The 11,248-nt window shown below is 42.4% G+C and overlaps 1 protein-coding gene across 6 annotated transcripts in view; it reads right to left on the bottom strand.

Annotated features, from left to right (window-relative positions):
• Positions 1-732: 732 nt before the first annotated feature.
• Positions 733-11,248, bottom strand: part of LOC147023593 (gephyrin-like) — a 211,656-nt gene continuing 201,140 nt past the window's right edge. For all 6 annotated transcript variants that reach the window (XM_085889121.1, XM_085889125.1, XM_085889119.1 and 3 more), the window contains 2 exons: positions 3,406-3,502; positions 733-2,229 (listed from right to left, as the gene is read on the bottom strand). In XM_085889121.1, the coding sequence (XP_085745247.1) occupies positions 2,096-2,229; positions 3,406-3,502 (231 nt within the window). In that variant the 3' untranslated portion in view covers positions 733-2,095. The remainder of the gene's footprint in view (positions 2,230-3,405; positions 3,503-11,248) is intronic.

Genomic DNA, 11,248 nt, shown 5'->3' with positions numbered 1-11,248 from the left:
TCATTGCACTTTAACATATGAATTAAACATGCAATCTGTGCTCACAGCAAAGCAAGAACACTATGTACTAGCCTTTCTGAAATGCAAAATCAGAGTGCCATTTTAAAAGTCAGTGACATTTATACAAAACAAGTGTGACCCAAATCAATGTGGTTTGCACTCATGTATAATCTAAAATGCTCACAAATTGTGACATTAATTTTAACGATCATTTCTTTACCTCACCTCAGACAATCAGCTTACGAGGCTTAAAGACAATAACAATGGAATTTGTCAACTTATTATTTTGGAGACAGCGCATGGCTGCTGGGTTACATGTTTTACTGGGAGTATGGCTGCTGATACAGTGCCCCCTTGAGGTTAGAGCAGGAATTTGGAATTTGTCCAGGGTGCCGGTGATGGCTTTCCCACTCTTTTCTCAGAACACCGTGGGACCTTTAACCTCCATCAAATAATACCAGCAGATGGGACACCCAGTTTAACATATTGCTGACTGATGGCACACACAGACACAATTTGATGAATCGCCCTGCACGCGAAATAACAGACTGACAGTTTGTCGCTGGGCCAAGATTCGAACCCAGGCTGGACAGTTCAGAAACACGTGAACATACCTCTCGGCTTCCTAACGGTCCCAAATTTAAAAACTAAAAGATGATAAGAGCATGTTTATTTGTCACCATTAGAAATGATGTTCAGCGTTTCGAGCATTAGCCTGTTGCTAGAAGAAAATGAAAGTTTTCTTTTTATTTACTCTGATGAAGGGCTAACGCTTACAATGTCAGTCACACCTCATTTCCCACAGCATAAGCACACTCTAATAAACTCTGTTGATAAAATCCATTGTTTATCTTGTCTGCTGATGCAGACCAACAAGAGCCTTCACAGAGACCTGTAGTCCGTTGTATCTAACAGACAGTACCATAAGTTTAGCTTGCACCATGCGGACAATTTTAAATCAAAGCTAACATGTTGAATTATTTTATCAAAGTATTCAAAGGACAAACCCCCCCCCACAAAAAAACAAGTATATTTATCATGCCTTTGCAAACTATACTTTTCTGTATTTAAGCCATCGTTGCCAACTTTTTACAATCAAAACCAGGAGTGAAAATGAAAAACCTGGAATTTGAGACAAATTTCATGAATCAAAGTAAAGAAAATTATACAATGCTCGTTTTAAAGTATTTTTAGGCAAACTTACACACTCCGTAGTCGTCAGATTATTGTAAAATGGCACAGTACAGTCATTAAGAGAAAAGAAATTTGCCTTTTGAAAACTTTATACAGTAATCTACAGCGAGTTTTGAAAACTTTAAATTACAAGTGTGACAGAATCTCACTCAAATTTCTGTTTTAAGCAAATGTAAGCACGTTTATTTCATTTCTAAATGTTTCTAACTTACTGCACCTTTCATAAGCATGTCTGATGTACACTTATTTCTTATGGGAATTGTTTTGAAAAGCTTCGATTAGAAAACTGGAATTTTGGTTAATAAAAACAAACACATAAAAACCAGTCTTTTTTCTAAAACCATCACAACATATTATATATATTATAATATATACATTCCAAATTTTCTCTTGCATATGAAAGACAAACCAAAAATCAAAATCAATGAGCCATTTTTATTCAGTGCATTTCCAGTAGAATAAAATGCACTTGTTGTTATACAATAATATGCAGTGCATATTACTGCAGTAGTAGCACCGCCCCCCTGACCATGTACCAAAAGCGATGACTAAAAATCATCAGGGTTATTTAGTCAGTCACTTCGATAGATGTCGGTCACGCTCATCAACCTCAACAGAATAAAGACTGCAAAGTACACATCCTTGACAAAGTTAATACAATGGAGCGATGTTTTATGAGATGTTTAGGAGAACCGCCTACCTTCCTGTCATTCTTCACTGAAGTACTGCCTCAGTGCCTCACCCAGAATTTGAAAATAAGAAATCTTAATCCATCAATCAGTTGCCCTGCAGGTTTTCCACACGACTCAACAGGTAGTCTGACATGACCACAAAATCATGTGTACGCAGCCAACTTCATACAAGCCATGTGTGAAACCATGTTTCGAAGCATCCTGTGCTATCACAGGCGTCCGATGACCATGACATCCACAACTTCCCCTTTGTGCAGCTCCAAGTATTGTTCCGTCTTTGGAGGCAACATAACGAGGCCATTGGCTCGCCGCATGCTACATAGCCGACTGCTCAGCTGGTTTCCTGTGCCACACACACTCTAGTTCATATGTTGTTTGTGTACAATGAAAAGCCAAACCCATTGCATATCAATATCACAGATGCATTATTATCATTCATATTTCCCACAGTGTGCAATAGGTGACAGATGAGGCCTTTTCAAAGTATGTTGTACAACTGCATAACTCCTTTTTACTGCCAATCTGCTCATCTCGCTTCTAACCTCAGGTGTGTGTGTGTGTGTGTGTGTGTGTGTGTGTGTGTGTGTGTGTGTGTGTGTGTGTGTGTGTGTGTGTGTCTGTATCTGCTCCTTCCTCTCTCTCTCCCGACCTCCCTTCTCTCTCCTCTCACAGTCCCCCCCTTTCTCCTCTCACAGTCCCCCCCCTCTCCTCTCACAATCCCCCTCCTCTCCTCTCACAGTCCCCCCTCCCTCTCCTCTCACAATCCCCCCTCTCCTCTCACAGTCCCCCCTCTCCTCTCACAGTCCCCCCTCTCCTCTCACAGTCCCCCCTCTCCTCTCACAGTCCCCCCTCTCCTCTCACAGTCCCCCCTCTCCTCTCACAGTCCCCCCTCTCCTCTCACAGTCCCCCCTCTCCTCTCACAGTCCCCCCTCTCCTCTCACAGTCCCCCCTCTCCTCTCACAGTCCCCCTCTCCTCTCACAGTCCCCCTCTCCTCTCACAGCCCCCTCTCCTCTCACAGCCCCCTCTCCTCTCACAGTCCCCCCTCTCCTCTCACAGTCCCCCCTCTCCTCTCACAGTCCCCCCTCTCCTCTCACAGTCCCCCCTCTCCTCTCACAGTCCCCCCTCTCCTCTCACAGTCCCCCTCTCCTCTCACAGTCCCCCCTCTCCTCTCACAGTCCCCCCTCTCCTCTCACAGTCCCCCCTCTCCTCTCACAGTCCCCCTCTCCTCTCACATTCCCCCTCTCCTCTCACATTCCCCCCTCTCCTCTCACATTCCCCCCTCTCCTCTCACATCCCCCCCCTCAACCAGCCCTCCTCTTCTCTCTCACTCCTGTTTCGTCTCTCTCTCATATCTTGAAATTAGTTATTTCAGTATTAGTGATCTGAGCAATATACTCTATTCATTTAATAACATCTCCAAACAATTTGATGATGCCTGCATGGCATTCTGGTACTGTACCCTCGAAGCAATATCATATCCATATGAAAATCCATATGAAGCATCCCTTCTGGCTGTACCTGTGGATTGAGCCCAAGGAATGGGCTCTTGGTGATTCCAAACAAGGATACAACGGTGGTACTCTGGCCGAGAGTCCAACTTCACGTCAAATGAAAGCTGCAGTTTACAAAAGGGATTGATGTGAATATGGAAAGAAAAACAGAATGGGATTGTTGCAGGCATGTTTCATTTTAGTGGGGGGGGGGGGGGCAAGTGGTCCTAGACAATGGGCCCGTAGGACTTTCATGACGAGAAGTTGCCACCTATTTAGATATGTTCTACATATGTCTAGGAACAGGAAAATTGATGTTGCCAATTTTGGAGCTGTCAAATGGCGGCCATTTTGGAATTCAAAATGGCTGCCATGATTATGCTTTTTTCTTCAATGAATACAATTATTGCTCATATTTTAAAAATAATATCAAAATTTTATCCCATAATATGAGTGAACATGAATAGGAGACATTATGATTTATTGTATGCATATTTAAAATAATTATAAGGTCATTTTGAATTTCAAAATGGCCACCATTTGAAATGAGCTATTTATTCATTTAAATATTCTTCTAAATCCATTGAAATAGAGTATTTTTTTTCTTATTTCTAAGAAACTTTGGGATGCTACTTCTAACAGACAATAATATATTAAATAAATTGGCCCTTTTGAGTATCTGTAACAAATAATTAGCTATAGAGGGCAGCATCTGCGTTACCTGCTGCCTCTACGACATCCATAAGCACATGGCATTGGACAGAAGTTTCTGCTGTATTGTCATGCAAAGTGATCAAAGCATATATTGTTACTAAGGTAAGCTTAAGTTACAGTACTTGTTTTTAATTGTGCTTACAAGTCCAGAAAGCTTTGAAAATATATCAGCAAAAAGTTTAAAGAAAGGCTTTTATAAGAAGCTAATGAATTAATGTGGAAAGCTTATCACCCATAGGCCTATATCATCCATTATAACCATTGGCAAAGTTGTAACAATCGACTGAAATATATAAACATAAAATGTCTGTACATATCTTCCCTCAATAGTATTCTAAACAAATTGTATTTTTATAAAACACGGCAACAACGCCAACAAGGTGTCAACAATGCTAACGAATTGGTAATTACGGAAAGCCGTATGGGATACTCTGGATAACTTTTAAATTAAAATATATCTCTATTAAAACACAGTATGCTAACATGTAGAAATACTTCCAATCACTGACCCACATAACCACACATGGACACATAAACACTACCCCAGTACACATATTATGGATTTATGTTATTTTTTTTTCTAGTGAACTGACCCACCTTGGAGCAAACCTTGAGATTACTGTGTGGATGCTTTGAACCACCCGGTACAAAGTGGAAGAACTATGCGACAATGCTCCTTCTAACCCCGAAGTTGACTTTGACAATGAAGAGAACAGTGATGATGATGATGATGATGATGATGATGATGATGATGATGATGATGATGATGATGTTTAATACGGCTATGAAAGTAGCAAACTTGCAACAAGTTCATGCAGTTCCATTCTACATGGTTAAGACTGCATTTGTTGGACATGCAGTTGCAGGTGTGTATAGTAGATGTGGGTGTGGCTATTGTGTCTGGGGTATGTGGGGTGTGTGCCGGTACTGCGAGCGCATGATACTGCACCTCATAAATTTGTTATCCTCTGAAATGGATATTTAAATATTGTAGCTTGTTGAGTTAAAGTCTACAAATTAAGTCCATAGAAGTGACTGTGTTTATCGTTTTATATACGAGCTAAAGTGTGTATCTGAGTACCAGTTGCTTAGGTGAGTGTCTAACTGTGCAAAAAAAGTTTGAGAAAAATACCGTTAGGTATCGTTTTTAGATAACACTTGTTACCACAATATTTAAAGGGGGGTGGTCCGATTTCATCACATGCAGTTTTCACATTGATTGAATGGCTTTGACCCTCTACCCCACCTGTGAAGTTTCATGCTGGTATTTCAATCGTTTTGACAAGAGAGCTAAAATGTGCTTTTGCAAGCCCCATAGAATACTGTGATTCAACTAATTGGTTGACCATTAGTAAGCAAGTTTTGGCTAAAATCCAAACTAAACATCTTGCAGCCCTACAATTTCACAGGGTCAATGAGAAGAATAGCAGCTTTCTTCTCATATCAAAATTTATACCACGTCCAGTTAAATTTGGGGGTCAATGTTAGGATGAAGCTGTTGATCGGACCATGGCTCTTAAATTTTCATGCAATTTGTAACTTTTTGGCGGCCATTTTGAATTTCAGGATGGGTGATATCGTATGTAATTTGAACAAAATATTACTTACATTGATTTTGAAGTGTTAACAACAATGAAAACCTATCATTTTGCTTTCAAAATTGAGGTAAAATACTTTCATTGAAACTAACCAAGTGAAAAATAATGGCAAAACATCGGCCATTTTGAAATCCAAGATAGCTGCCGTCTGCCATCCAAAAATGGCAACATGCATTTTCATGCACTTTGGTACCTAGATAATGAATTAAAATAGGTGGCACCTTCTCATCATGAAAATCCTACAGGTGTCCACTTGCCCCCCCCCCCCCCCCAATATTTATAATGTGAATAAATTGAGGCAAAGAGACATTTCAAACATGTAATGAGAAAGGATATAGTTTTGTGTGTTTCATGCCTTGAAGAAGATCACAAATTTCTGAATCGTACTGTGTATGATTTTCCTGTTTTTTTGTTATCTTATGTTGTCACTGATTTATTGAAAAGGTAACACATTTACATTCTCTTTCCTTGTTTCAACGTCACTATTTCTCAGCAACTGCATACAAAAGTGCATTGGGAAATGAATAGTTTTATGCATGTTTAACAAAATTCTGCTTTCACAAAATTCCAACAAGTGAAATGAAAGGGCACGTGGCATGTATTTTCGACTTTTGTTTTCTTTTTATGGAAATCAATTGGCGTATATGTATTATGAAGTCATTGAAAAGCCATTGTTGGCACTTTTGTTTTTCTACAAAAGCATGGATGATGGAAGAGCAAGGTTAAATTGACAGTGGGGTAGTGGGGCAACAATTAGGGACAACTGACAAGGGGATAAGGATATATAATGTTGTGGGGATGTGATGGGGGTTGATGGGGGTAACGTCGTATACATAAATACATACATACATTTGGGAGCATGCGCTTTCACAGCGCTTCACTCCATCCATTTTCCACTGGTTCGGGGGCCTCTGTCTGGCCATCCCCCAGGCAGATGCCTGGCCCATCCCAATCTCTTATGGATAGGACATTGCACGCACGCACCTGAAGGGACTGCCTCAGGTTAACCCGAGGAGACCACCGTCTGATGGACGACACCTCAGCACCACCCCCAACACACACTACAGTGTGTCTTGCGGAGTGAAGTGAGTGCAAATCCTGCCACCAACCTCCCGGGGAAGGTGACCAACTGCAGGAGGACGTCCGCAGATGCAGTTGGCAACAGATATGGATGGTTGCTGGCTCATAAGGAGCTCCTCTGCCCTTTGGCAGGTTTTGTATTTATTCCTGCTGAGTGTCCATGTCCATACACCCTCCACACCAGGAGAACCTGGTGGGGGGGGGGGGAAGCCGGTTTAGTCGCCAACACTCGACCATGGACAGGTTAATACAGGTTTTCATGATACCCGTAGGAAGTCAATTTCGACGATGTATTTCTAAATTGGTGACTATAACGTAGTGCAGTTATTTCATTATTAAATATTTAGTTTAAGAGTATGGTATTTGTGTATAAGTATCACAACATGTCAACGTACACTACTGGTCGAAAGTTTTAGAACACCCACATTTTTCCAGTTTTTACTGTAATTTAAGCAGTTTAATGATTCAATGAACTCTTAGATTAAAGCATAGAACAAATAAACAATTGCAGATAAAAAAGAAATCATGGAATCGTTTTGTTAAACAAAATTTAACCTAATTTTGACTCGTCAAAGTAGCCACCTTTTGCAGATATAACAGCCGAACATATTTGTGGCATTCTTTCTACAATGGAAATCAAATATTGTTTGGAAAGTTCTTCCCAACACTGTTGCAGAAGCTCCCACAAATGTTTGCACTTGTAGGTTGCTTTGCTTTCACCTTTCTGTCCAGTTCATCCCAAACCAGCTCGATGGGGTTTAAGTCTGGAGACTGTGCTGGCCGCTCCATGATTTGAAGCCGACCGTCTTGTTCTTTTCTTTTAAGGTAGTTCTGGCATAGCCTGGAGGTATGTTTTGGGTCGTTATCTTGCTGTGGGATGAACCCCTGACCAACTAGGCGTAGACCAGAGGGTATTGCATGGTGCTGCAAAATGCTGTGGTAGCCCTTGTGGTTCAGGGTGTCAGTCACTCTGTGCAAGTCACCGACTCTGGATCCAGCAAAAGAACCACAGATCATCATGCTTCCTCCTCCATGTTTGACAGTTGGTGTCACACACTGAGGAACCATCCTTTCACCTGCTCGACAGCGTACAAAAACTCTGCATGATCAACAAAAGATTTCAAATTTTGATTCATCAGTCCATAAGACCTTCTTCCAGGTTTCAGTAGTCCACTGGTGGTGCTTCTTGGCCCAGGCAAGCCTATTTTTTCTTATTTTGCCATCTTAGAAATGGCTTTCTTACTGCCACTCAACCTGTCAAACCTGCAGCTTGAAGCCTTCTCTTCACAGTTGAAACTGAGACTTCCTTACTTCGAACAGTGTTAAGCTGTGCTTGAAGCTGCTGTTCTGTGAGCCACCCATTATGCAAGCTGTTGACTCTCAGAAACTTGTCTTCTGATTGTGTTGTGGCTTTGGGTCTGCCAGACCTCTTCCTGTCAGAGTTTCCTCCAGTTTCCAAGTGCCTTTTGATGGTGTAGGAAACTGTACTCACTGACACCTTGGCTCCTTTGCAATTTCTCAAAAGGAAAGACCTCCACTTTTAAGGGTTATAATGGTCTGTCTGTCTTCCTTTGTTAATTGTCTTTTTCTTTCCATTATGATAGTATTATACTACTTCCTGCAGTGCAATATTGCCCAAATAATGCTTCAGAGGGTGCAGCAACACAGTCTGTTCCAACACTGCTGTTATACAGACAGAGGGGTTGTAACTAATCAACAAAAGTTGGGACACCTGTAGGAATTGTTTGCATCAACTTTCAAGGATTATTTTACTTCCATTGCTGCAGAACAGCTACAGTTGCTAACCCATTACTTGTTCCCTGAAAAAGGCCTTTTTAACAACACTGAAATTTACATTATTTTTCAGTTTTGGTAACCTAAAGTATTTTTAACCTCTGGCAGTTTACCACTTAGCTTTGTACCATTTCAGGTTATTCACTGCACTTGAACTGCTTAAATTTCAGTAAAAACTGAAAAATGGGGGTGTTATAAAACTTTTGAGCAGTAGTGTATGTCTCAACAGATTTAATTGTGATCCTTCCAACCTCTGTTATCTTTTCATGAAATGTTTCTTTTGAAGTCAAACAAGGTCTTGAGGCTGCTAAGTCAGGAATTAACATCACTGCAGGAGGTGGAAAAACCATTACATCTCATTAATGGAGCTGTTTGTCACGTGGCTTCGTTCATGCACACTGGGGCTGTTATAAAACAACAGAGTGAAAAGAACTTAAGATCAGTGGATGATAAAGAGCTGGAGAACGCCCGCAGATGAGGTTGAGAGAAGTAATTTAAAAAGGAAAATGCAGATTGAATTGCTCCCTGAAGTTTTGGCAGAAACCGAAGCTCCCTGAAAAAAACTGAAGAGGAGTTTTGCTTATGCCTCGGTGATGCTGGATGTACAGAGCCTGGAGATTGAGCTACTATGTCGCACCTCACCGAACAAGCTGCTTCCATTCCTTCCTCGGTCGATGTGCAGAACGATTAGTCGCCCCCTCCCCACCACCCGCCAGGACTGGAACCAAACTATTACCCGACTCTGCCAGGTTCTACCGCAGGGTTTGCCGATCATCTTTGTTGTAAGTTTCCCAGTTTGTCCACGTATTTGTCGAGTGAATGGCTAAGGTCAACGGTTAAGCTGAACGAGCGATTGTGTGCACGTGGGAATCATAACTATGATCTGCATATTATAAATTATCATACAGTTCTGTACATTGATTATGTAATTGCTGTAAATATGTGCTTTTCTCTCCTTCAATCTTCCCCACCCCCCCCCCCCCAATTTATTGAATGCAATTTTCATTAAATTGTGTCAGCTGGTTCATCTGTAGTTCTGTCAGTAATTTAAATATGATTACTGACAGAACTACAGAGTTCATCATTTGGTGATTAACCACTGATTAGTTAAAAAGCACGACTGTGGGAAATTGGTACCCTTACCTCACAAGAGGCTTTATTAAAACCACTGCCAGATCGTCCAAGCCACTGCTCGGGCTTCCATCCTGTTTGATCCAGACAGCTGATCCGGATAAAGCGTCAGATTCTCATTAGAGCTATCTTTACACCAAAAGCCGAAGTAAAGATCGATTCAGCTTTCCTCGCAGACGGCATATGGTCTCTTTTGATGATCCGTTACTCAATTGGTGACCGTGCGGGTGGAGGAAATAGACCTCAAGTCCACTTGGTGGTCGAGCGTAACATTGGTTCATCACAATTAGGATCGGGACACTGGTCAAAATCCGGCGACCATTACAATATATATGCATTGCCTTCAGAAAGTATTCACACCCCTTGACTTTTTCACATTTTGTTGTGTTTATAGCCCAAACTTAAAATGGATTAAATCGAGATCTTTATTGTCACTGATCTACACATTCTACCCCATAATATTGTTGCGAATCTGGAAACCATTATCGCACTCATCATTCAGGTCCTTTAGCTCAGTTATCTCGGTAAGTGCGTGTTCCATAGATAGCTCGCCTTCCATTGTTTAATGGGTAAATCTGTATAAATGCGCTGTGATTTATTTGAATAGTTAGGTCAGAACAACAAAGAAGAACCCTCCCGTCCCGTGATTCAACATTCAACAGCGTCCTGTGATTCAACAGCTGACTCAGCAGCGTAAACGGGAATGACGGCTGGGACGGGTCGTCACGAGATTCAGCAAGGTGAACAGCCCCCATCCGCGGTTGCGGGGGGGGGGGCGCACAAGGGTGCGGTGCATGAGTCATGCTGAAGCGAGGCGGGGCGGAGAGGAATAAGAAAGGGACCCTCTGCTTGGCTCGCCGGAGTTGTTGGTTCTTGTCGGGGGGTTGTTCTTCGGGTAGCTGTTGCTCTGCTTCGTGGTCTGGTTCGGCTGGCTCTTCTTGGTTCGTGGAGCTCTTCGTGGTCTGCTTGGTTCCTGACTTTGTGCGACTTCTTGGCCTCATCTTGGTCGGTGGTTCTTCGGGGAAGCAACGCATCGGGTCGGGAAAGATCGGCGCCTCGTCTCACCGGCACGTGGTCCGGAGCGCAAGGGGATCTGCCGGAGCTCGGAGAGGATCGCGGCTCGCGGTGATTGGATCCAGCTCGACCACTCTGGTGCCCGGTCCGAACAGCTCGAAGACCACACAAGGTGGAAAGGTCCCAGACAGACCCTGGGCTTCAGCTCATCTGTCCCTCCGAGCTGAAGTCTGCATTAAAGGCATCAGCCACCATTTAGTGTGTGTGTGTGTGTGTGTGTGTGTGTGTGTGTGTGTGTGTGTGTGTGTGTGCGCGCGCGCGCGTATGTGTGTCCGTGAGCCCGTCTAACAAGTAGAGAACTGTTAAGTGCTTTATGTGCTGTAAATGATTGCATTGCATTTTGTATAGTCGGTATAAAGCTGCTCTTACGTGTTCCCCAGTTCCCCATTATTATTAATAAATATCCCCATTGTTGAATGCAACAGCTCGTTCTGTGTTTCTTTCATTGGCTCGACACGACACATGTTTGAGGATTAGTGT

Source organism: Eptatretus burgeri, chromosome 7 (genome assembly GCF_056783735.1).
Source record: "Eptatretus burgeri isolate ZD-2024b chromosome 7, Ebu_testis_v1, whole genome shotgun sequence".
Classification (NCBI taxonomy): Eukaryota; Metazoa; Chordata; class Myxini; order Myxiniformes; family Myxinidae; genus Eptatretus; species Eptatretus burgeri.
The sequence above is the reverse complement of the archived record's forward strand: the minus strand, read 5'-3'. Positions and strand labels throughout refer to the sequence as shown.